This window comes from Rhinopithecus bieti, unplaced genomic scaffold (genome assembly GCF_001698545.2).
Source record: "Rhinopithecus bieti isolate Rb0 unplaced genomic scaffold, ASM169854v2 scaffold_28517, whole genome shotgun sequence".
In the NCBI taxonomy this organism is placed as follows: Eukaryota; Metazoa; Chordata; class Mammalia; order Primates; family Cercopithecidae; genus Rhinopithecus; species Rhinopithecus bieti.
The window spans coordinates 714,164-741,541 of NW_016813121.1; the positions used below are offsets into that span (position 1 = coordinate 714,164).

Consider the following 27,378-nt stretch of genomic DNA (forward strand, 5'->3'; position numbering starts at 1 on the left):
ACATAATGCTCAACATATATTTGTTACCTAAAAAAGGCACATGTTCCATGATGTCAATGTAATCTTGTTTAGGTGAGTATATTGAACTTTTTTCTTTTCTCCTTTTTGGCTGCTGTTTGTGTTTGATCATTCATGTTATAAAATTACCACATGCAACCTTTTGAGAAGTATTAGAATTAAAAGATGGCAAAAGGAAATAGTGGTAATGGATACGTACAAGGTTACTACTAGGGGCCACTGTGCTCTGCATTGCAAGATTTGTTTCAACATACTCAAGAAATTGAAGTTCAGCCAGGTTAATTTATCCAAGGTCCCACAAAAAGTAAATGGCTGTGTTGAGTTTCAAGAACCCATGTCTGCCTGGTTCCAAAGGGCAAGTCAGTTGCAGTGCTGGATGACTGAGAATTACATAATTTCTTGAAAAGGCACTAGGCACAATAGTTGGCGTTCAACAAACGCTCACACACATCTGCCCTGGAATTGAGTGTATTTAAACAGGAGAGGGAAATAAAGCTTGCTGAAATAATTATACTTCTTCATAACTCCCAGACTCATGTTTGACTGATTATAATAATCCTATGCCCTCCTTCACATTCACGCTAGAAAAAAAACGCTGGCAATATTTCAAATCATGATGCCTATTTTTCTCTCGATCAAGTAACAACTCAAATTATACTTTATAAAGAAAAAAAAAATTAGAAAGTTGCCTTCAGCTGACAAGAGACTAAAGGAATCCAGTAATTTATTTCTGTGAAACAGAATTTATCTGATGCCTAGGTTTCTCCCCCTCCCGACGAAGACCAAATGCTTCTGATCCGTAAGTAACTTCGCAAGGTAAACTGAGGGGCCTGGCAGCATCTGGGCCTCCCTTAAAGGTCGAAATGAAGTGCGCTCGCCCTCCTCTCCGCCTTTTCCGTTTAAGGTCCTCCAGAGGCTGCTTCGCTGCAGAAAGTAACAACGCGTCGCCGCCGCGGAAAGTGGGGCAACTTTGCCTATTAGCAGAAACCTTTTGATCCGTCTGAGGCGACAAACCAGACCCAACGCCCGCCCAAGCTGTTCCGAGCCTCCGGGGGAAAAGTGAGCCCAACCTTCTGCGCACCGCTTCCTCATCCGCTCGCTGCACCTGGACGCCAGCGGCGCGGGACCCCCGGCCGTGACGTCACCGCACCTGGCACCAGCCTGGGGGTCCGGGAGAGAACCCGAACGCGACCGGGCGGGGTGGGGCGGGGAGAACGAGGGCGTTCTCGCGAGATTTTCCTCCTCCCGGACCCAGTTCCCCGCACCTTCTCGGCCTCTGTCTGGGTCTCCACCTTAGTCTACCGTGTCGCTTTTTCTAACTGCGGGTGCTAAGAGGCGAGGGGCGGGCTCCGAGGCTGGGCGGCCGCTCGCGGTTGGAGCCGAGAGCCTGGGCAAACCGGCGGGTTCCTCCCCACTGCGGGACTTGCCAGGGTGGGAAAACCGCGGTCTGGGCGGGCGGGGGAGGGCCCTCCCGCCGCCGTGGCTTCTGCGGAGGCCAGGGGTGAGGAGCTGTCGCCGCCTCTGCCTCTGCCTGGCGGGCCGCGCTGAAGGGACTGGTAGGAGAGCGCTGCGGGCGGATGGAGGCTAGTCTTCGCCCCGCCTGAGCTCAGGAGGGGCTAGCGCGGAGCGCGGGTCCCGCCTCCAGCCGCGGGAGCGGCCGCGCAAGCCACCAGAGGACGAGGAGGAGGAGCAGACGTCGGCTTCTCCCCGCGAGAGCCCCCAGCATGGGTAAGAGACTCGGGCGCTTCCCGGCCCCCCTCCGGACCTTCCAGATCCGGGGAGGCTGTGCCCTTTCTCTGCCTTATGGGGAGGCGACGGCGGTCAGCCCCTGAGCGGCAGTATCCCACCCTCTCCATTCTCCCCACCGCCCCTTCTTGTCCTGCTTTCCACCTTGCTCTTCTCTCGGAGAAACTGGTGGGAGAGCTCGCGGGTGCTTTCCCTCGCGCTCCCTTCTCCGCCTCTTTTCCTGTTCACTAGAAAGGTGCGGAATGTGGGGCGGGGACGCCTGGCCTCCTCTCCTAACCCCTTGCCCAGCTAAAATCGGACCTGACCTTCCCCGTCTTCCTCATCCCCTTCCTTCCCTCCCCTCCTCGTGGGATGGGGAGGGCGATCGAAAACTTGATAAAGTAGCACTTTCAACTTCTTTATTTTCTGCGAGGCTTTGTATACGTTTAAGGAGAGAGAGAAATTTGTTCAAAAACTTTTTATTTTCTCCTGCTAAAACTCGCAAGGGGTGCCTTAAGGACAAGAAAGCTTGAGTATTTGTTTTACTCGGGTTCTACCTAGGCAAGTGTGTTGGCACTTAAGCATGCAGTCTGCTCCCGAGGACTGGGTTTGAACTTCAGTGTTGGATCCTTTGAGGAGCAGTTTCCTGTTTGGAGTTAGACTTCCTTGCCGGAGGAGAGAAAAATACATGTTATTTACTATGTGCTTTATAGTTTTGTTTGAAGTTAGAGAAGGCAGAATGTGTGGCAGGCCGGGTTGAAAAGGAATTTTGTTAAGTGGTGTAACAATTCTTTTGATAACAAAGTTCGGTGTGGGCTAGGCATTAACTCCTTCAATCCTTTAAAAATTAAAAGCGACTTAAAAAAGGATAGCTTAAAAAAAATCAAAACACGCTCTGTCACTATAAAGCAGAGAGTGTTCTGTAAGAGTAAACCCAAGTTTGATTTTTGTAGAGCAGATCAGGAGGACCCTATCACTTTTTGCATTTTAGAGTTGATGCTGCTTCATATCAACAAACCATTACCGAAATGAATAATTCATGTAACTAACAAATGATTTAGAAGCAGGACGATTACGGACTACTGCTGATGTGGCACCCTCTGTCCACACTTTGCTTTGTGGGGGATGTTTTGAGCATATTGTTTACAGACACTCGCCTAGCTATTCTCTGTTTTCTTAGACTTATCTAATTTTAAGTTCCCTCCTGCACTTCCCTCCTGCTTTCAGGTAACGTTTATACTCAAAAGTGCTCTTGAGCTCAAAAACAGTTAAATAAAACATTTGCTATTTGGAATTTTCAAATGAATTATTTTATAATTGATTAGTTGAGCTTGCAGGGTAATTGTGGGCGTATTCTTTTAAGCATGAAATTAGAAAATCACTTTAACCGCTTTGGATTAAGATAATACTAAAGTTAAATATACAGTTCTTCTCTGTCTTAAATGGGATGCAGAATAAAATTAAACTTCTTTGGATGACCTGGGGATGCAATCTTGTTTTGCGTATAGGGCTGTTGAGCTAAATTCTAAATAATATTTGTTTGCATTTTGAAATTATTTAAGTACTTTTTTTTTTTTTGCTTTGCTATTGGATGTGCTTGTAACTGATTAGTGTCCCCCATCATCTTTCCTTTTCTTATTTTTTTTTGAATTGTGGAAATCATATTCAGGTTTGTGATTCTGCATAGGAGAAAAATGAGTACGCCCTTACTTAATGTGTGAAGTCGTCTCTTGAGAAAAATAATTGTGTACCAATACTTGGATATTGGAATACCTGTTTTGATTGTCCAGAGGCTTTTTCCTTGTGATTGATTTGTTGTGTTCTGTTTAGCTGAGTTTTCGTATAGACTTGGATATCAATGTTAGTATACTCTCGACTACTTAGAATGTGTTTTGAGGGTATATTACTTAGGGCATTTGTGGTGAAGTTTTTGTAAAGTGTTTGTGAAACATTTCCATATCAGTGTATTCTTTCAGTTTATTGGTCATGTAATAATAAAATTCTCAAGTTCACTTAAAGGGAGTTTGCTCTTTAATATAAATCTAATTTATTTGGTTTTATCAGCCATCCTTTTTCCTTACGATTTTAAATGCAGCCTAAAATATTTACATGATATTTTATCTAATTTGTCACAAAATGAAAAATATTAATTGTTTTTTGTGTACGATAACTTGGATGCCTATTAAGTGGTGGTTCTTATGCTTAGGAGGTACAGCTAGAGAGTGAAAAGCATGAGCTCTGGATGGAGACTACTTGAGGTCAAATTCTCTTCTGCCTACTAGCTGTGTGAGTGAGCGCATCACTTCTCTGTGCTTCAGTTTCTTAATCTATAAATGGAATAAAATACCAGCCTCATAGGTTGTTAGGAGGATTGAGTGAGTTACTACTTGTAAAGTGCTTAGAACATTGCCAGTGCTGGTGGTTATTTTCATTTTCAAATGATTTCCCTAATTCTTGTACCAACTTGGAGAAAAAAATTCTCAATTTTTAACCTTTGTTAGAAGTAGGATATTTTCTTTAAATAAAGGACCAGTGGGATGAGGTGATTTTGCACTAATGCAGAAACTGAATTTTATGTGACATAACCTTACAGAAATCATGTAGATACTTTTTTCAATGTTGGAGGTACTGTGCCAAAGTCTATTATTGGTAAAAACTTCAGTTGCTTAGGAAAAACTCTTAAGTGGGATGACTACTAGTAGACTTATTTGAATTTTATGTTAAAGTAATGTTTTTAGTGTCTACCTTTGTTAATTGCGGTAAAATGCCTGTTGAGAAATTTGAGGTATTCTGTGTGAAAGAATTAGGGAAGAGCTCTAGGGAGACAGATAGGCAATGCTTATTTTTCTTGTTCTAAAAATACAGTTTGGCATTTTGAAGCAGAATTAGGCAGAAAGCAAATGGCACAAAGTGTTAGCGTTTCTAGAGCCCGAAAAGGAATATTTGTGAATTTTTTTGAAAGATTAAGCAGATTTCTAAGGGCAGAATTTCTCTTTAATGATTTTAGATAAGGTGGTGAACTTTTTAGTTTATTTTATAAGCTCATGTATATAAAACGTATCAGTCATGTTCTCCGCCTCCCCCCACCTCCCATGGAGTCTTGCCCTGTTGCTCAGGCTAGAGTGCAGTGGTGTGATCTCAGCTCACTGCAACCTCCACCTCCTGGGTTCAAGTGATTCTCCTATCTCAGCATCTCGAGTAGCTGGATTACAGGTGTGTGCTACCACACCCACCTACTTTTTGCATTTTTAGTAGAGACAGGGTTTCATCCTGTGGGTCAGGCTGGTCTTGAACACCTAACCTCAGGTGATCCGCCCGCTTCAGTCTCCCAAAGTGCTGGGATTACAGGCGTGAGCCACTGTGCCTGGCCTCGTGGTGGTTTTAATAGACAAATTTTGCAGTTAGTTTAGATGATATATGCACTTTTATAATAGAGTGATTTCTTTATGTTACTTTGTTGTATTGTTTGGAGAGAATATTTAAAAATTTTTTATTTATATGTTATTTATTTACTTATTTTTAGAGACAGGGTCTTGCTCTGTTACCCAGGCTGGAGTTCAGTGGCGTGATCATAGCTCACTGCAGCCTCAAACTCATGCCTCTGCTTCCCAGGTAGCCAGGGCTACAGGTGCGCACCACCACCTCTGGCCTAGTTTTAAATTTTTTTGTAGATACAGGCTCTCCCTATCTTGCCCAGGCTAGTCTCAAACTCTTGGCCTCAAGCAGTTCACCTGCTTTGGCCTCCCAAAGTGCTGGGATTACAGCCGAACCACTGTACCTGGCCTGGATAAAATCTTGATTCATACAGATAAGTAGTTGCAAATGGAAATTGGCTGCTAATGGTTCACCTTTCTGTATCAGGATTTACTTCAATTAAACTACTCCAGAGCATGAAAAAAGAATATTAGGAAATTTTTGTTTCAAAGTTGAATCACTGGCAAATGTAGTAATTCTTTTCCTTATTTAAGTACTCATCAGATTTTTTTTTGAGGTTTCAAAATTTGAGTAGTTTAAATTTTGTAAAATCACATTAAGGCTGAAAATTCACATTTATAATATTTCATAGTTTCCTGTAGAAATGAGCTGGAAGTTTGCTTTGTACATTTTTTTTTTTTTTTTTTTTTTTTTTTTGAGATGGAGTCTTGCTCTGTCGCCCAGGCTGGAGTGCAGTGGCGCAATCTTGGCTCACTGCAACCTCTGCCTCCCGGGTTCAAGCAAGTCTGCTTCAGCTTCCTGAGTAGCTGGGACTACAGGCATGTACCACCACGCCTGGCTGATTTTTTGTATTTTTAGTAGAGATGGGTTTCACCGTGTCGGCCAGGATGGTCTCGGTCTCCTGACTTCGTGATCTGCCAGCCTCAGCCTCCCAAAGTACCGGGATTATAGGTGTGAGCCACCTTGCCCAGCGTGTACCTTTCTGATTGAGGGATTTGCAAACTAAAATGAGATTATATTAACTAAAATCTAATTTTTAAGGCATTTAAAATAAATAGTTATAAAACCCAAAGTGCTACATTTTTGTTTATTCATAATCCAGATCTGTCAGAGAATCCTCCTGTCAGAGATTATCATTCCCTGTTGTTAAATATATTTTGAATGATAAAAATGCTTATTTTAATGTATATAAAAAATTGTCATTGTGTCAAGGGCTTGCAGCTAGGTAGAGAAAAAAGTATAATGATTTTTCATTTGGGTGAGAATTAGGTGGAGCTACAGACCTGTTTCTTAGGTAAACTGATGAAGCAAGTTGTGAAAGATCTGAAAGTTTTCAGATTTTACGTTCAGAAAAGAAAGAACAAATAAAAACTATTAAGATGTGATTGAAATATAGGTAAATTGGGTAATCGTCATGATGGAGCTGTTACTGCTTAGTTGTACATTCGCTATCTGACTGCTATTCAGATTTAACACAAGCAGGATTTAGGGACCAAATTATCTCAGCAGTCAGGCAGTAAGTCTTTCTAGATGGGGGAGGGGACAGAACACTAGTTTGGGAAGTCTGGATGGAAGTCTATATGTGCCTACGGTCAGCTTGTCAGCATCAGGGATATATTTGGCAAAGTGCAGTGTGTACATGTTTGGGAGTGGCATGGTGGCTGGTACCAGGCACTAGGTAGAGATTCAGACTGGCATCCTGGGGGAAAAGGGAGGAAATGGGGTCTGGCAGTAGGCCTTGAAAACCTAGTCACAGGGAAACAAAATGAGACAGGGTCCGGATTTCTTATTGGAGAAATACAAGGTGGGTATTTGTAGGAACAAAAGTGAGCTTAGTTATTGGAATTATTTAGGATGAACCAAGAGGTAATACAAGACAGTGATCCCCTAAGCTTATATATTTTCTGTCCTGGGACTACATTAGTAGTCTGCATTAGTAGCTGAATCTGTAAGTATGGTACTAGTGGTCCAGAATTACTGGGTGAAATGGGATCCTCAAACGCTGGAGGATATTCCCTGGGTATAGATTGCCACCCCCTCTGTTTCTTTGGTCCCAGGGATTTGATGTGCCTGCTTTTTTTTTTTTTTTGCTCCGTCTCTTTTCACCTAGGTTCCTTTTCCTTTCATACCCAATGTGAAGCAGATTGTAAAACCTCAGCATATCTTTCTGTTTCAGAAACAAGTACACAGTCCTTTAGGGTGTTAAGCAGTTGTAACTGTAAATATAATAATAAATGGCCACATAAGGCACAAGAAACTTGAAAGTATTAGTAATTACGAGTCTCTTGGTTTCACTGAAGTCGTGGTTGGCTAGCTATTAGAAAGACCTTTCTTGCTGTTGCTTTTTTTATTTTTATTTTTGGTACTGTGTACCTGTCTTTGGCAATACTCCCTCACACTCCTCCCTGCCTTTTTTTTTTTTTTTTTTTTTTTTTTTTTTGGCTTACATTAGGTAGATATTTAGACAGTAGCTCACAGTAGAGACATTTATTATGTCTCTTAAACAGATACAATTTTACTAGGACTTCACTAACCCGAGACCATGCTGTACTCATTTTTGAATCATAACCTTGGTTTTAACCACAAGTGAAGTAGGCATTTTCCTTCTGGGCTCCTAAATGTTTTCTTCTTTGGACTAAACTTGATATTACCTCTTTTTTTTTTGTTATGTTTTGGTTTTTGTTTCTGAAGGTCTCAGATTCCTAGATGTTCTACACTCTTCCTGACCATTTTCATTGAACCCTATTTGATTTACTGAAAGCATATTTACTAATTGTTTGCACTTAAAGGTGCTTTTACCTAGAAGAAACACTGCTTTTAAAAAAATTCACTATTCTAAATTGATAATGGCTTAAGATGTTGTTCCAATGTCAGGTATTGTTATGGATTTTTTCTTTCCTGGAACCTGTCCTTTCCAGTGGCTCCAGTAGACTTGTATTTTATAATCTTTCAAATACTATGTAGCTGGTTAAACTTCCCATCATGATCTTGTTCAGTTTCTCAACTCATTTGCAAAACAGAGGTGACTACCGTGGGAGCCTGGATTCCAGTATCTGTTTTAGTACCTTATTAGTGCCACTTAGGTTAGGTTCTTTTTGATGATTCAGCGTCCGGATAATTCCAAGGGTGTGACTGTGTAATCATTAGGAGTTGCTAGTAGAATGCAATCATGAGCCCCTTAGGAACGTTTTGGTCAATAATAAACCACGTTTTTGGGTGGTGGTCTCCTAAGATTATAATGAAGCTGGAAAATTCCTCTTCTCTAGTGAGTTGTAGCCATCTCACTATAGTAGTGCAACGCATTACTCACTGTGTTTGTGATGATGCTGGTGTCAACAATCCCGCACTACCAGTTGTATAAAAGTATAGCACATACATACATTTATATATGGTACATATATTGACAATAAATGGCTGTGTTACTGGCTTATGTATTTACTATACTATGTTCTTTAATTGTTATTTTAGAGAATACATCTACTTATTAAAAGAAGTTTAACTGTAAAACATCCTCAGGCAGGTCCTTCAGGGGGTATTCCAGAAAAAGGCATTGTTATTGTAGGTGATGACAGCGCTATGCACATTTTTTACCAGTGGGATGAAACATGGAGGTGGAAGACAGTGATATTGATGATCCTGATCTTTGCAGGCCTAGGCTAATGTGTGTTTGTGTCTTGTAACAAAAAGGATTAAAACGGAAAGAATTTTTAAATGGAAAAAAGCTTATAGAATATGGATATAAAGAAAGAAAATACTTTTGTACAACTATACAATCTGTTGGTGTTGTAAATATTATTACAAAAGAGTAAGAAAGTTTATAAAGTAAAAAAGTTACAGTAAGCTAAGGTTAATTTTGAAAGAAAATTAGAAAGAAAGAAAAAAAAAGTAGTTAGCTTTAGTGTATAGTGTTTATAAAATCTGTAGTAGTGTATACTAATGTCGTAGGCCTTCACATTTGCTCACCAATCACTGACTCACCCAGTGCCACTTCCAGTCCTATAATCTCTATTCATGGTAGGTACACCCTATATAGGTGTACCATTTTTATTAGTTATGCTGTATTTTTACTATACCTATTTATGTTTAAATATACAGATACCATTGTGTTACAGTTGCCTACAGTATTGAGTACAATAGCATGCTGTACAGGTTTGTAGCCTAGGAGCAATAGGCTATCCCCTATAGTTTAGGCAGGTAGTGGGCTGTACCATCCAGGTTTAGGTACACTCTGTGATGTTCACACATGGACCGAATCACATTATGACACATTTCCCAGGATGCATCCCCATTGTTAAGTGATGCATAACTTCACTTTTAAGTGTGGTGATAATTACAGTTAACACCAATATTAAGAAAAAGGGCCTGTCACAAGGGCACATCATCAAGCAAAGAAGCTGCTGATGAGAGATTAATCAATAAGTATTTTCCTTAATGTGAAGAATGTGTTAATGTCATGTTAAATGCTTGGGGATTTAGGATAAATAAAAGTTTTGGTGCCTTAAGTAGTTTACAAGTGTTAAGGATTGGGCATATAATTAGAATCACATTTTTTTTTTTAAACTTCTCACAACCCCTGGGTTCTGACGTAAATGCTTCTGCCTCTCCCTCCCTCCAGTTTTTGATGAATGTCATGAATGTGTTGGGATGGCTTATGTGATAGGAGTAAGACAACATAATAACAATGAAAGTTGATATATGAATCCATTAGAGAAATAAATGAGAGTATAGGGTCAATGTCAGAAATGTTAAAATGTAATAGGAGAAGCATATGGAATATTAGAATATAGACTCCTGCACTGAAGGAAATGGGATTTGTTCATCGCTCATTAGTTTGACCAGTGATGATATACTGAGTACTGGCAGTAGCTAAGGTATTTTTTCCTCCACTTCTGGCAAGGAGTCTTTAGAATGAAGCAAGCCTTCTCTTGAGCTGATCCGTTGAGATGTGTACTTTTACCTGAAATATTAAAACTGTCTTATCCTTCTGACTGTCCTGTCAGTGTTCCCAGTACTGAAGAAGCTGGGTATTTACCTAACATCTAGACTGACTTTAAAAGTGTCATTCCTGGAGTATTTATCACAATTATTGTAATAATCAAGTGCCAAAGTTTTTCGGATTGTAAATGTAGAAGTTCATATACTGTATTTGTAAAATTGAGACTGCGCAGTCTTGGTTAGAGTATTTTTAGGAGACATTTAAAGTTGGTCTTTCAAATGTGTATACTGTTCTCTAGGGGTTTTCTCATTCTTTGTGTTAGAAACAACTTTCGGTTTATTTAGAAGTATGTTCTCCTAAGATCCAAGTTTTGCCTTAAACTTTAATTAAATTTCCTGTTGTGCTGTAGTAGGTTGCAGTCTGGTGAGTATTTTGCCTGTTTTGGTGTGTGTGTGGGCATTTGTGCACAACCATTTAAGAGGAATTCATTTTTACTTACCTACTAATTTGGCCGTTCTTATCAAACACATTTTAGGAAGCAGATCAAAACAATTTTTTTAATGATGAAAATAAATTTGTTAAATTTTCAGAATGAGTGTCAAATGGAAATAAACGGCTATATTTCAAATCTCAATGTAACCCTTTTTCTCACAAATTATTCTAAATTCCTAGATTATATGCTACAAAACGCAGTTGAACTTATGCTTAGAACTTCATAGTTTAAAACTTAAAAACTTCTTTGTTATTCTCTTAGTGTGTAAATGACCTTTCTTGATCTGAGCTCATTGATGCTGGAGACTGTATCACTTATTTTAGTGTATTTACAAAATTTAACACTTGTATTGACTAGCAGAAAATTGGGAGCCTGCTATGTATCCACTAAGTCTGGTTCAATAATACTTTAATTTGGAGTAATTGGGTAGAGAGGGCCAACCTAACAAATGATACAAAATTTAAATATATTGAAATATGTCCACCTAAAACAGACTAATAGGATGTTGCCTAATGAAATTACTGTTTCAAGGTCATGGATGAGATCTAACATTTTTTTAAGAAATAAACTCTTTAATCCTTTCTGTATGGCTCAGTGAAGCTCTTAAGTCCCTTTAATAGAGAATCAGTAATCAGGGATGTTAAGAATCTTGTCAGGTGAATCTGCTGATTGCCTACTCCGTGTATATAAATAAAGGGAAAGTTTGGCAGAGAGAGACATTTCTGTATGGGTCTCCAATTTAACTTGTTAAACACATTTAGGCATAAAGGCTTAATTTTTAGCTTAAAGAGTTCATTCAAAATAACTTAATGTTTGAACTATAAAATGATAAAATCTTTAAGGTAGGTGTTGTGAAGCAAGTATACATATATATTCTTTGAGACATACTGGGTTAAGTTACATATATGTAATTTAAAATTTTCTAGTAGCCACATTTAAAAAGGAACATGAAATTAATTTTAATAATATTTTGAATGTATGTTGGGTTAAAGAAAGTACATTATTTCATAATGTATTCAGTATAAAAAGTTATTAATTGAGATAGCTTACCTTTTTTCTTATATATGAAAGAAATCTTGAAATCTGATATATATTTTACATTTATATGACATTTCAGTTTGTACTAGCCACATTTCAAGTGCTCAATATTTTTTGATTATGAGAATTTACTGAGGCAGGAGGATTGCTTGAGACCAGGAGTTTGAGACCAGCATGGGCAACAAAGCAAGACTCCATCTCTACAAAAAAAAAGAAAAGAAAAAGAGATATCCGGGTGTGGTGGCATGCACCTGTAGTCCCAGCTAGTTGGGAGGCTGAGGTGGGAGCATTACTTGAGCCTGGAAGTTTGAGGCTACAGTGAGCCATGGTTGTGCCATTGCACTCCAACCTATGCAACTGAGTGAGACTTTGTTTCTTAAAAAATAATGAAGCATTTAGATTTTTGTTTTCTGTATGTGTTTATTTTGGGTGGATGCTTGGAACCATGGAGAAACTCAAATGATTACTTCTGAATTTTTAATGATTCTTACTGCTATTGTTCTTACAGGTTCTTGTAGTTGTCTATGTAACTTAATTATGTTTTAAAAATCTTTAGTTTGGTCCTCAGGTAGTGAGTTACCTCGATTGTGTAGTCAGCTACAGATTGAACTTCTTTTTTCTACCCTTCCCTGCTTTTCATTACTGCACTCAACTAGTTTTTTTTTTTTTTTTTTTTTTTTTTTTGAGACGAAGTCTCGCTCTTGTCCCCTAGGCTGGAGTGCAATGGCATGATCTCGGCTCACTGCAACCTCCACCTCCTGGGTTCAAGCGATTCTCTTGCCTCAGCCTCCCGAGTAGCTGGGATTACAGGCACCTGGCATGCCCGGCTAATTTTTGTATTTTTTCTTTTCAGTAGAGATGGGGTTTCACCAGGTTGGCCAGGCTGGTTTCGAACTCCTGACCTCAGGTGATCCACCCGCCTCGGCCTTCCAAAGTGCTAGGATTACAGGCGTGAGCCACCGTGCCCGGCTACATTCGACTAGTTTTTTAAAAAATAAAAGTCTATTTGGAAACTGAGGGAAATTCTTATATAGCAACTTCCCATTTTTTGGTAATTTTAAAATTCATTTTTAGTTGATTCTTAATTATTAACGTTTAGGGAATTCTTACTATGCTAGGCTGAATGTACGGATCACTCAGTTCCCCACAAGAACATGAGGTAAAACATTAGACTTCCCATTCTTCAGGTTCAGGAAATGAGGTTAGAGGGATTGTTACTTGTCCGAGTCAGAGATAAGATGTGGAGGAGACAGAATCAAACTTTCATTGGTCTGATTTTAAAACTCATTCTCTTAATTATATCTTAAAAAATTTTGAGAAGGAAGATTGTTGAGTTAAACAGAGCAAGTAATATGAATTGAAATAACTCTCGTAGTGTGGTTTAAAAAATGAAGAAATTTAAATATTTATCATCTAAAAACTGTAGATTGGTATTCATTTGTTTAACTATTTTCTCTGAAGACTTTTTTTTTGTTTGTTTTTTTAAGGAACAGGGTCTTGCTCTGTCGCCTAGGCTGAAGTATAGTGGTACTATCATAGTTCACTGCAACCTTGACCTCCTGGAGTCAAGTGATCCTTCCACCTTAGTCTCCTGAGTAGCTGGGACTAAGGCATGTGCCATCACGATGTTGGCTAATTAAAAAAAAAAAACAAAACAAAAACTGAAGACATAGGGTTGCCATATTGCCCAGGCTGGTCTTGAACTCTTGAGCTTCAAGCAGTCCTCTTACCTCGGCCTCCCTAAGTGCTGGGATTGCAGGCATGAGCCACCATGCCTGGCCTCTTAAGAGACTTTTGACAAATTTTAACTGTGACACATTGGTCTTTTACTTACATACCCAAAAGTTTTCCTAGGGTTGTTTTTTGGTGAGTTCTATAAAACTTTATGATGGCAATTCATATGGGGTTTTTTTTTTTTTTGATTTGGCTTGAAACATGCTTAAAAATAATTTCTAGTGTTTTTTTTTTGTAGTTAATAGTGGGAATAAAGATGAGGAATGAGAGTATTTAATTAAATTTTCCAACTCGTTTGCTCTTTAGATTTTGTATGTTTTTTGTTTTAAGACTTATTATTTTAGGACAAGTCATTAATCACATGTACGTGGTACTTTCTTTGTTTTAGAACTGTCTCAAGTAATCAGTCTTCGAGATAAAATCTTTTTTGTTTTTTAAACTTTAAGGTTTTTTTTGTGGATATCTGTCACTTATTCTAATTTAGTAACATTAGGAAGAATATAATACTGTGTAAAAATTTCCTTATATCAATTTTCCTTCTCTTTTTCTCTTTGGATATGTGCTAAGAGTGTATTGTACTATGCAAACCTTTGTATGCTATTTGAAGTACAAAGAGGAAGGGTGGGTTTTGTGTGCAGTTTGTTCACTATCTTAAGAATGACTACATTTACTTATCTCTGTTGCAAAACATGTCAGAAATGCTGCTTATCAGTTCCGTATTTAACAAGCTTGAGAAAATAAATGATGGAATTTCTAATATGTAATTAAAAGGACTTTAGGATGATATTGTCCTTTTTATTAGTAGTATTTTGACTAATGGATCTGGTACCTAACTTCAGAGGACTTAAATAAGGAAATGTTATTAATGACATTAAGAAATGCTAATCAGTTTTGCATTTCTCTATTTATGGTAAAGAATAAATATTTAGTTCTGGGAATAATTTATGGTAAAGTCTTTTGGTTTGTGGTAAGAAATACTTAGCCCTGGGAATAAAAAGTAAATACATATATTTCTTTCTCCCTGATACGTGTGTGCCTGTGTGTGAGTGTGTGTGTGTAATATATATAAAAATCAGGAAATAAGAGGTGGAACCGTTATTTTCATCATATTACTACTACTTCTTTGAGAGTAAAGCTTGTAATTATTTTTTTACCTCATACTGAAATATATTTTTGTGTAATTTTTTATATTTTGTCATCTGCCGTAATAAAGGTTAATACTCAATAGTATACTATGATCAGTGGTATAATATAGGTAAGGTTAATTTGACAGACTCTGTTAGATGCCATTGTGATATTTATCCGTATTGTGTTGACAAGAATTAAAAGTAGTCAATGCCCATACAACTTACGCCTATTTGGAATTTGTGTAAGTTGTTTATTTTTTTGAAGTGATTTTTTATTATCAAAATAATGCATATTTATTAAAGCAGACTAGTAGAAAATCTTTTATAATATTGCCACCAATATTTTGCAAGTAATAATTTAAAAAAATTATGGATTTTAAGATTTTAAGCTTGATTTTCAGATATCCTTTTGTTTAAATACTGATTTTTTTTTTAAAAGTTGTTAACAACTAGTAAACCCATTAAAAAAATGCCTAGCCAGCACCCACAAACAGAACCAAGTTAAGCCAAACTTTTTTTTTTAGGTAAGGATTAAGTTCTTAGAGTTTGCTGTACTTCATTTTAAGTCATGTACTTTACTTTCTTTTACCTGCTTTCAGTTTGAGATTTCCTTTTTTTGGTTTTTGTAAATGCTTTTAATTCATTTTCTTGTTTGTTGCAAGTATTTACTGCCTGTTTCCAGTTTAGTTACTTTGAAGCTTTGACCATTTTATTTTAAGTTTAGAAATTTCTCCTCTCTACACAGTTTTGTTACGAATTTCTGTCATAATCCCTTCAATCCCTGCTATGACAAAATACCTTAGACTAGGTAATTTATGAACAACAGAAATGTATTGCTCACAGGCTGGAAAGTCCAGGATCTAGGCACTGGCAAATTTGGTGTCTAGTGAGGAGAGTTCAAAGATGGTGCCTTCTTGGTACATGGAAGGCTGGGCTTGGTGGCTCACACCTGTAATCTTTTTTTTTTTTTTTTTTGAGACAGGGTCTTGCTCTGTTGCCCAGGCTGGAGTGCAAATGTGTGATTGTAGCTCACTGCAACCTCGAACTCCTGGGTTCGAGGGATCCTCCCCTGTTAGGCTCCCAAGTAGCTAGGACTATAGGTACTGGCCCACACACGTATTTTTATTTTTTGTAGAGATAGCATCTTGCTATGTTACCCAGGCTGGCCTTGAAGTCCTGGCCGCAAGTTATTATTTTTCTAATGAATGTAAGATCTGTAGAGATATTCCCTCTTTTATTCCTGATATTAGTAATTTGGGCCTTCTGTTTTTTCCCCTTGGTCATTCTTTCTAGAGATTTATTGATTTTATTGATGTTTTCAAATAACAGTTTTGGTTGCATTATTTTTTCTCCATTTTTCTGTTTGAGGGTTTTATATGATTCCATTTTAGGTTCTCTTTTAACATTCAGTTATACTTAATTTTTATTTTTAGTGCTTGCCCTGGAGTTTGCAATATACATTTATAGCTAGTGTTAAATTCAGCTTTAAATAACACTGCAACACTTCATGTGTAGTGCCGGTACCATAGAGTATTCCTTATTCCTCTTGTCCCTTATGACATTCATTAATTTCACCTGTTCATATGCTATAATCATGCAATACATTGTTACTATTATGACTTTTAAGCAGTTATCTTTTAGATCGATTAAGAATAAAAACATTATTTTGTTTTATCTTCATTTATTCCTTCTGTGCTCCTTCTTCATATTGATTTGAGTTTCTGACTTGTATAATTTTCGTTTTCTCTGAAGAACTTCTTTTAACATTTCTTCCATGGCAGGTCTGCTGGCAGTGAATTCTTGTTTTTGTTTAAAAAAGTCTTTATTTCTCTTTCCCTTTGAAGGATAAGTTTACTTGATACAGATTTCTAGGTTGGTTTTTTTTTTCCCCCAATGCTTTAAATATTTTATTCCATGCTTTCTTGCCTTCATGTTTTCTGATGAGAAGCCTGCTGTAATTCTTATCCTTGTACCTCAATAGATAGGGTGATATTTTGTGATGGATTCTTTCAAGATTTTCTCTGCCTTTGATTTTCTTCCATTGAATGTGATACATCTAGGTGTAGATTTTTTTTGTTTGTATCCTAATTTTGTTCTCTTAGTTTTCCGGATGTGTGGTTTGGTGTACCTTACTATTTTTGGAAAATTCTCAGCCATTTTTAGTTCATATATTTCTTCTGCTCTGTTTCCCATCTTCTTCTGGAATTCCAATTATTATGTGTGTTTGTACCTCTTGAAGTTTTTCACATTTCTTGGATATTCTGTCCTGGGATTTTTTTGTTTTTTATAATTCTTTTTCTCTTTGCATTTCAGTTTGGAAAATTTCTTTTGACCTCTCTTCAAGCTTACTGATTCTTTCCTTGACTATGTATAGTCTACTGATGAATGTGTCAGTGTTATCGATTATTTGTTGTATTGTTTTTGATTTCCAGCTTTTCCTTCTGTTTCTTTTCTAGAGATTCAGTGTGCTTACCATATCCATTTTTTCTTGCATGTTATTTGCTTTTTATATCATCACCCTTAGCATATTAATCATAGTTATTTTAAATTTCCTGCCAGATAACTAAAAAATAATGTGTTATATCTGAGTCTGGTTCAGATGCTTGCTTTGTCTCTTTAGACTTGGTGTTTCTTGCCTTCTTAGCATGACTTGAAATTTTTTGAAGATTGGATATGTCATATTAGGTAATAGGAACTGCGGTAGTTAAATCATTAGTGTGAGGCTTTATATTTATCTGCCTAGGTGTTGGATTGTGTTTAATGTTTGCTCTAGCTGTAGGTGCCAGAGGGTTCACATTCCTGTAGTGTCTTTGTTTCTGTCTTCCTTGCTTTCTTTGGGTTTCCCTAAGAACTCTTTCTCAGATAGAATCTGCATCTTGCAGCTCTTTCAGCTGTAAATGCTGGAGCCTCATTGATGTGGTGGTAGCATGTGGGAGAGGGGAAATATACTATAATCTTAATTATTAAATTTCTGTTTTTTAGTAGATTGATGTCCTGGAGCTGTGGAGTGGACTAGAATCCGGGAAATTCCCATTCCTAGGTGGTATAAAGCCCCTGACAGTCTTTCCCCTCGAGTGTAGGCCTTTGTTGCAGAGAATACTCAGGTTGTATTTCACAGTGGTTACTTTTCTTTTCCTCCTTGCCAGAACTATAAGGCGATCCTTCTTGGCTCTTTTCTGTTAGAATCTGGCAGTACCATAAAACCCACGAAAGTGTGGGGACTCCCCTATAGGACAGCATTCCCTTAGGAGTTTCCCACTTTCATGCTATTCCACAGTCAGCCTCCAGCAAGTCATCAAAATTACCACTTAAGTGTTTGTACTAGATTGAATTTTTGTCCCCAAAAAAGGTATGTCTGAGTCTTAACCCTTCATACGTGTAAATGTTACAGATTTACAAATAGTTGGCTGGGCATGGTGGCTAACGCCTGTTGTAATCTCAGTACTTTGGGAGGCCAAATGGGAGGATCACTTGAGCCCAGGGGTTTGAGACAAGTCTGGGCAATATAATGAGACTATGCCTCTACAGAAAAATTTCAAAAAATTAGCCAGGCATGTTGGTGCATCCCTATAGTCCCAGCTACTTAGGAGACTGAAGTGGGAGGAACACTTGAACCTGGGAGGTGGAGGTTGCAGTGAACCGAAATTACTCTACTGCACTCCAGCCTGGGTGACAGAGTAAGACTTTACGTCAAAAAAAGAGAGAGAAATAGTCTTTTCAGATGTGATTAAGGATTCAGAGATGAAGAAATTCTTAATAAACTGAATGATTAGTGTCCTTGGAAAAGAGTAAGGAGAGGGTGAGATTTGAGATGGAGACGTAACAGTGGAACGGTCATGTCAAGATGGAGGTAGAGGTTGGAATTATGTAAGCAAAGGAATGCTAAAAATTGCTGGCAGCCACCGGAAGCCAGATAGAGGCATGGAGTGATACTTCAGAGTCTCCAAAAAGAACTAACCCTGCTGATATCTTGATTTTGCCCTCTCGCCTCCCGAAATAGGAGAATAAATTTCTCTTCTTTCAAGCTACCCACTTTGTGGTGTTTTGTTAGAACTGCTCTGGGAGACTAATAGTGTTCCTGCTAATTTATGGCTCCAGCAGCTTCTACTCCAGGTAATAAATAGAGCTCGTCCATGACTCTCTGGCTTTACCTGCTTCCTCTCCATATCTTTAGGTGGTGGTTTGCTCTGTGTCCTCAATTTTCTAATAGATCCAAGGAAATTAATTGATTTTCAGTTGGTTTAGCCTTTTTCTTGTCAGGGTGGGAGTGATAACTTTAAAGCCTTTTACTTGTTGGAGCTGAAACTGCCAGTCGAGTATTTTAAAAATTTGTTTGTTCTTTCTTCCCACGATTTTGGCATTTTTATGCTTTTTCGGTTATTTTAGTGATCACTACATTGCATTCTCAACTTATACAAATCTGATGTTAGTAACTTTACTCTGTTATACCATACAAGGATCTTAGAACAGTTTTAACTCCCAACTTTGTTACTGGTTCTGTTATTTTAATATTTCTGTATTTTTAATTTCCTATATGATGTTACTGTTTTTATTCATTCAGTGTTTGTATATCTGTATACTTACTGCTTCTTTTGTTTTTGCTTTCCTTTCTACATTGCTGATACTTCATATTGAATCTTTTTTCTTCCCTTTGCTCTTCTCAGAGAACATCTATCAGAGTTTTCTTTTTGTGTACCAAAGTCCCACTTCTGGTTTGTCAGAATTGTCTTTATTTTTCTTTCATTTTTTTAAGGATATTTTCTCGGGTATAGAGAGTTTAAGATTTGTAGGTATTTTCTTTCCACACATTTAAAATACTAATCTGCTGCCTTCTGGCTTCACCCATTAGTCTAAATGTTGCTTCTTTGATAACCTTTGTTTTAAGATTTTCTTTCGTCTTTGTCTTTCACTTTTTGCAGTTTAATATTACAAACTTAATTGTGAATAAGTTTAAAAGAACAGGGAATTTAACCCTATTTACCATATGGCATTTTCTCTAAGGGAAATAAAATAAATTTTCTTTGACTCAATGGACTTCTTAATTATCACACATGTATGCAGTTATGTGGTGCTATAAATGTTTTTGCTGTAATATTGAACAAACCATTTTAATATTTACTGCTTAAAAATCTTATCAAAGTAATTCTGCACATGATATACAAATACAAAAAATATTAAATGACTTAACAAACACTATTTCCTTGCCTCATTGTTCTCTGCTCCTATTCTCGTTCTCCATAGGGAAAACACTGTCTAAATCTATCTGTTTTAATGTTTTGGCTTTTGTATTTCTAAATAATTAGTTTTTGTTGTTGATTTTGGTTTATTTTTAACTTGAAAATATTAAGCTTATTTATAATCTCATGTTTTCTCTTTATCTGAACATAGTAAGGGTTTATACTTTTATTTCTTTTTCTAGCAACTAATAGAGTATTTGTGGACTTAGCACTTTGTATGATAATGATATTCATCCCTTTACTCTTTCTTTTACCAACCTCCCTCTCTCAATTCTTTTTCAGAATTATTGTCCTTTATAATATCAAGGCTGTTAACATTTATATTTTGTTCTACAGCCATAATTTAGTTCTTTTGTTTTGCTATACAATAATTGTCAAAGTTAAAATAATTACTTTCACATTATTATGACCATGTAGTGTTTTTTTTGCTGTGAAGCCAAGTAGTACATATGATGGTTATATTTTTCCTTTCTCCTTTTTTGTTTCCTTTCCTTCTCCTTTTCTTTTTTGCTTTACTTCCTTTCCTTTTCTTCCTTTTCCCTTTCCTTTCCCTTTTTCCTTTTCCTTTCCCTTTTCCCTTTCACTTTCCCCTTTCCCCTTTCCTTTTTTCCTTCCCTTCCCCTTCCCTGTTGCCTTCCCTTTTTCCTTTCCTTTCTGTCCTTCCTGTCTTGCTCTGTTGCCCAAACTGGAGTGCAGTGATGTTTGCACCCTCCACCTTCTGGGCTCAAGCCATTCTGTCACTCAAGCCATCCTCTCACTTCAGCTTCCCCGGTAACTGGGACTATAGGCACGTTATCACCACTCCTGACTACACTTTTTTGATATTTTTTTGTAGAGATGGGGGTTGCCATGTTGCCCAGGCTGGTCTTGAACTCCTGGGCTCAAGGGATCCACCCACCTCAGCCTCCCAAAGTATTGAGATTACAGGTGTGAGCTGCAACTGCACCCGGCCAATTGCATTTTCAGCATTGTACAGTTCTTTGCCTTTCCAAAAGTTTCTAATCATCTTTAGTTTTTTTGTCCTTAACTGACTTTCCTGTCTCTCTGAGTTCCAGATTTATAAGGATAGCATACAATTTCAAAGTTTGTACCCCATGCTGCTTTTCTGTCAGATACCTCCTAGAACTTTTTGTCTCCTGTTTAGTATAGACTGTTTGTTCCTTAGATTTGTTGCACAGCTGCAAGTTTGGTGCTTATTTTATTCCGAGGTTGGTGCTATTTCTTGGATTTCATGTCTTCCTCTGTTTTGGTTCATATTTTAAGTTTGCTGGATAACATTATGTAATTTCATATGTGGGAGTTAATTTTCTTTATTGTTGAATGTGTGAAAATGTTATATCCTATGCTTGCCTGCTGGTTTGGCAGAGTATGCAATTAATTTTCCTTCAGTACTTCAGTGACTTTTAATTTTTCTTTTTCTAGAATCCAGTATTGCCAATGAGAAGTGTTCCAAAATGATTCTCAATCTTTTGTAGATGAAATTTTTATTTCTTGTCAGAGAGCTTTCTAGGATCTGTTTATTGTTACTATGAAATTTCACCAAATATGAATATGTTTTAAAATTTGTTCATTTCATTGGATTCCCTCAGACCTGTTTCCATTTGAAGATTGTTTTAGGATTATTTTCTTGTGTTATTTCATGGTTAATTCCCCATTTTTTTCTCTTTCTTGAATTTCTGTTAATTGGATATTAGATTGTGCCTTTTCCTTGTTTTCATCTTTTTCTTTGTGCCTTTGTTTTACCTGTTTTGGAACATTTTCTTGGATTTGTCTCCACCTCTTCAAAAACCAGTAAGATATTTTGTAAGACATAAACTTTAAAAACTTTAAAATTTTCTCACTTCTTATCTTATAGCATTCTGTCCCTTTAGAAACTTTACATCTCTTGAGGATATACATTTGTGGGTGTATTTTAACCCTTTAATTTTGAAGAAATCACGAAGTTGTAGAAATGTTAGATGTATAGTACAAATAATTTTTTTCCTGACTGATATCTTTCATGCAAGTATTTTAGTGTGTATTTTTTATAAACCAGGACCATATCACAATACAACCATAACATTTAAGAAATTAACATTGATTTGTAATCTGTATGGACTCATGGCTTATTTTATTCAGTGGGGTATATTCTTTTAATTTCATTATTTTGATGCTCAGAATGGCCTGATTTGGCCAGTAAGAACCCTTTTGATATTGCTTCTGTGGGTCAATTTAATACCATTTCATTTTTTTGACAACTTCCTTACTTTCTGGCACAACAAAATGTTCCAGGCTAATCTTACACTTTTCCTGCTTAGCCTTGGAATTGGCCATTTTCCTAAAGAGTCCTGATTCCTTTTAGTAGTAGGTGGTATTTATGAAGTCTTGGCATTTGGTTTGCTCATTACCATTGGAATGTTGCTGGTTTCAGGTCCATTCATTGGACAGAGCTAGGGTGTATGTACATATGTGTGTGTGTTGATGATATGTGTATCTGTATATATGTACATGTATACATATGTTTGTATCTGTTTATTTCTCCATGTTATGTATTGAAAACTGTTAAGTTCATGCTGATACTGTTCATTACAATTCAGTATCACAGGATTGAAAGTAGCTTTTTCCATATATGTTTGTAACTCCTTTCTCTGACATAGAGAAACTTGGCTTCCATTATCCTTCAAATATTTACAATTTGATTAGTCTCCCTGCATGTAACCATTCTCCCATCTCTGTTGTTACTCCCCACCCTTGCTTACCCTTTCTCCAAGTAGTTTTTCAGTTTATGATGGGTCTTTCATGATCAACTATTGTCTGCTCGTAAGAGTAAATAATAAATGGATAAAAAGCTAATTGGGAACTCTGTTTATGTGGATAGGAGTTAAGAGTTTTGTTGTTGTTGTTTTTGAGACAGAGTCTTCTCTGTCGCAATGGCGTGACCTCGGCTCACTGCAGCCTCTGCCTCCCGGGTTCAAGCCATTCTTCTGCCCCAGCCTCCGAGTTGCTGGGATTACAGGCTCCTGCCACCATACCTGGCTAATTTTTGTGTTTTTAGTAGAGACTGAGTTTCACCATATCGGCCAGGCTGGTCTTGAACTCCTGACCTCGGGTGATCTGCCCACCTCAGCCTCCCAAAGTGCTGGGATTACAGGCCTGAGCCACTGCCCCTGCAGATGTTAAGAATTTTATTTTGGAATTAGCAAGTCAGGAACTGCCCATTGCTTTGGGGGCCTCTGAATTTCTCAGTATTCATTGCTCTGAGAAACCAGCATTCATCCATAATAGCTGTACTAGTTTCCCTAAGCTATTTTTTATTTTTATTTTTTGTAGATTAACCCTTCAGTTTTTTGCTTTGGAAGGAAAATGCCATACTATTTAGCATTTTATCTCATTGAATTATTGTGGTTGATATAGAGATTGAGTAATTTCCCTTATTTTAGCCCTGCATGCATTTCATGTGAACCTATGTTTTCTGAATTTCTGGTGTTTTTGAGGTCTTGCTCAAAACACATTTCTTGCTGGGTCCCTTAAATCATGTTGGGATGTTTTCAGCTGCAAATAGACATCCTGTCTAAAAAGTTAAGAAACTACTTCATGTAGCAAATCTGAAGGTATTATAGTTAAAGGTGGTTAATCTAGCAGTTTGATGAATCCAGCAAAGATCCAGGTCATTTTCATCTTTTTTCTCATCCATGTTAATCAGGTATCTGCTGTTCTTCTGGTCTCAAGTGGTTATAGCAATTGTGGGTATCAAATTCTCATTAAAGAACATTCAAAGTCTACAGGAGGCCATTCCTTCCTTGTTTTTTTTGAGATGGAGTCTCGCTCTGTCGCCCAAGCTGCTGTGCAGTGGCGCGATCTCAGCTCACGTCAACCTCCGCCTTCCGGGTTCATGCCATTCTCCTGCCTCAGCCTCCTGAGAGCTGATACTACAGGCACCCACCACCACACCCAGCTAATTTTTTATGTTTTTAGTGGAGATGGGATTTCACCGTGTTAGCCAGGTTGGTCTTTATCTCTTGACCTTGTGATCCTCCTGCCTTGGCCTCCCAAAGTGCTGGGATTATAGGCATGAGCCACCGAGTCCAGCCTGTATTTTGTTTTTAAAGTCAAATAAAACCTTCCCAGAAGAAAGTTAGAGTTCATTCATCTTGGCTGGGCATGGTTGCTCACGCCTGTAATCCTAGCACTTTGGGAGGGTGAGGTGGGAGGATTGCTTGAGCCCAGGAGTTTGAGACCAGGCTGAGCAATATAAATATAGCCAGACCCCCATCTCTATTAAAAAAAAGAAAATGAAAAGAATTCATTCATCCCATGCTTATTTGAAAACCATTCACTGTGTATGTTTAATTGTATGTGATTAAGGTTGCTATACGTAGACTATCTCTAGACCTTTGCCTCTTTAGAAATTAGATATCCTGGCACTTACTCAACTGTAGTTGGCATTTAAACACAAGATTTTTCAGCTGACCTGATTGTACTTAGTGTCTGAGCAGTACATACCTAGACTAGTGAATATGTAACCCGCTGGGGCTGAGAGAATCTTCGCCTGTAAAATACAGGGTCTCAAAATACTGAACAAAATAAAGGTTCTATGAGAAAGAAAGGAGGGGAATGGGTAATGTGGGAATGGCTCTTGGTTTAACAAACAACAGTGTCTGACCATACTCACTTTCCTTTTTTTTTCTGGTGTTTGTGGTTGTGATTGTTGTTGTGGTGGTTGGTGTGTGTGTGTGTGTATTTTCTTTTTAATCAGTCTTGTAGAGGAAGAAAAGATGAATGGGGATGTGGCTAGTCTGCTATCTTGAGCAGGAAAGCTGTTAATGCTTTTTAAAAATTGAACCTTGTAAAATACTAAAAATACGCTTACGTGATCCCGTAATCTAAAATCCTGTTATTAAAAGAGGTAAATTAAATATGTATTAATCTTCACTTTAGAGTTTGTTTTCTGTTTTTACATACAGTAGTAACACAAACTTAGTAGTTTAGAACTATATGTATTTATTAGCTAATAGTTTCTGTGGTTTAAGAGTCTGGGCATGGCCAGCTGGGTCCTCTTCTAGGTTGCACTGAAGATGTTGGCCACGGTTGGGTTCACATTTGGGGCTCTATTGGGGAAGGGTCTGCTTCCAAGCTCATGTGTTCGTTCGTATCATTCATTTACTTTTGGGTTGTGGGAGTAAGGGCCTCAGTTTCCTGATGTCAGTCAGAGACCTCCTTAAGTTGCTTGCTTGTGGCCCTCTCTGTAGGTTAGCTTACAGCATAGCAGCTTGTGTCTTGAAAGCCAGCAAGGGAAAAAGTCTCCTATTAAGATATGCATTACAGCCTTAGGTAATTACATACAAAGCATTGTCTTTGTCATCATCTTTTTTTTTTTTTTTTATTGAGTCTGTTGCACAGGCTAGGCTCACTGATGCCTTGACCTCCTGGGTCAAGCAGTGCTCCCAAGTAGCTGGGACTACAGGCGCACACTACCATGTCTGGCTAGTTTTTGCATTTTTGTAGTAACGGGGTTTTGTTGTGTTGCCCAGGCTGGTCTCGAACTCCTGAGTTTTTTTTTTTTGTTTTTTTCTTGAGACTGAGTCTCGCTCTATCGCCAGTCCGGAGCGCAGTGGCGCGTTCTCGGCTCACTGCAACTTCAGCCTCTCAGGTTCAAGTGATTCTTCTACTTCAGCCTCCTGAGTAGCTCGGATTACAGGTGCCCACCACCACACTTGGCTAATTTTTGTATTTTTAGTAGAGACGGGATTTCACCAAGTTGGCCAGGATGGTCTCCATCTCTTGACCTCATGATCCACCCGCCTCGGCCTCCCAAAGTTCTGGGATTACAGGTGTGACCCACTGCACCCGGCCCAAACTCCTGAGTTTAAGTGATCTGTCTGCCTCGACCTCCCAAAGTGCTGGGATTACAAGTGTGAGACATTATGCGTCATATTCTGTTGGTTAGAAGTCAATCACAGGTCACATTGGCAGTCAAAGAGAGAGAATTACATAAGGACATGAATATGAGGAAGTAGGGATCATGGAGACCACCTCAGAGTCTGTCTGCTACAAAGGATATGCATGTGATTGTAAGAGTGTCTGATGGCATGAATTATGCATTATTTTTCTTTTGAGGCTCCCACTTAATAGCTGTGTTGTACTCTATACTAAAGTATTCAAGAAATTTGCTGATGTAGCCAAATATTTAAAGTAATTGAAACAAGCCTTGCTGATGTCTTTGTGGTATTAAATATTGTTGCTAAATAGATTCCTTAGTTATAAGTTTATTAATATAGTTTATAGTATTTTGTGAGTTAGATTTTAGACATTTCGTTTTTCCCCCTTTTTTAGTTGACTATATTGTGGAGTATGACTATGATGCTGTACATGACGATGAATTAACTATTCGAGTTGGAGAAATCATCAGGAATGTGAAAAAGCTACAGGAGGAAGGATGGCTAGAAGGAGAACTAAATGGGAGAAGAGGAATGTTCCCTGATAATTTTGTTAAGGTAAGTATTTTCAGTTAAATTTCTAGCTGTTGCTTCATAGGATTTAATCTTTAAATGTTAAGAAATAGATATACTTTTAAAATTAAAATGTTTTAGATAAATGTTTTCTTTGTAATATTTGAGAAAATACAGTCCAAGTACCTCTATAATGGATATCATTGTTGCTCTGTGTCCTAGTGGATAGTCCTCTATGTATATGTTTGTGTATATATGCTTGTATATGGTTGTGTGTATCTACCTGATTACTGATTGTTTTAAAATAAATAATGGCTTTCATTTGGGTGGCACTTAGTAATTTATAAAGCAGGCTTGCTGTATATATTCTCATTTCAGCCTGTATATTCTTACGAAATAGTTATGACAGATAGTAACCCCATTTTAAATATCTTGGTTTTTAGATTGAGAGGTTAAGTGATTTTGTCTACTGTTGGTTAGCTAAGACAGCAGACTTTGAACTGAAGTCTGGGGACAGTTACCTCACTGGTCTTTTCATTGTTTTTTGTTGCTTTTCCGACAACAAAATGCATTTGGTCATACTTTTTGTGTTTCAGCATTGTGGCAGTTATCAGCCAAACTGTCTTCTTCAACTACTAGCAAACATTCATTTTTTAGTAAATATTCTAGTCACTTCTGCCAGAAAACAATCTTTAGCACTCATCAATTACAAACTTATAAAATTCTCAGTAGTTTAGGAAGAAAAAAAAGAGTAAAGACTATCTGTATATTTACATATCAGTTATAATTGTCTTGTTTTCTATGTATTAGTTTTCTTTTTTTTTTTTTTAACAAAAGAAAGGTTTATTGGACTTACAGTTCCACATGGCTAGGAAGGCCTCACAATCATGGTGGAAGGCATGGAGGAACGAGTCACATCGTATGTGGATGGTGGCAGGCAATGAGAGGGCTATTTTGTGCAGGGAAACAACTCCTTACAGAACTATCCGATCTTGTGAGACTTATTCATTATCATGAGAACAGCATAGGAAAGACCTGCCTCTGTGATTCAGTTACCTCCCACTGGGTCCCTCACACAACATGTGGAAATTCAAGATGAGATTTGGTGGGGAAATAGCCAAACCATATCACATGGTCTCACAAAGATTTCTTAAAATTGTAGTCATAGCATGATTTTGATGATTCAATTCAATTTTTTTTTTTTTTT

General features: G+C 37.7%; 1 protein-coding gene across 1 annotated transcript in view; it reads left to right on the plus strand.

Annotated features, from left to right (window-relative positions):
• The first annotated feature begins 729 nt into the window (after positions 1 to 729).
• Positions 730 to 27,378, plus strand: part of CD2AP (CD2 associated protein) — a 160,302-nt gene continuing 133,653 nt past the window's right edge. Inside the window, 2 exon segments of the mRNA XM_017847680.1 lie at positions 730 to 1,746; positions 26,056 to 26,216. Of these exon segments, the coding sequence (XP_017703169.1) occupies positions 1,743 to 1,746; positions 26,056 to 26,216 (165 nt within the window). The 5' untranslated portion in view covers positions 730 to 1,742.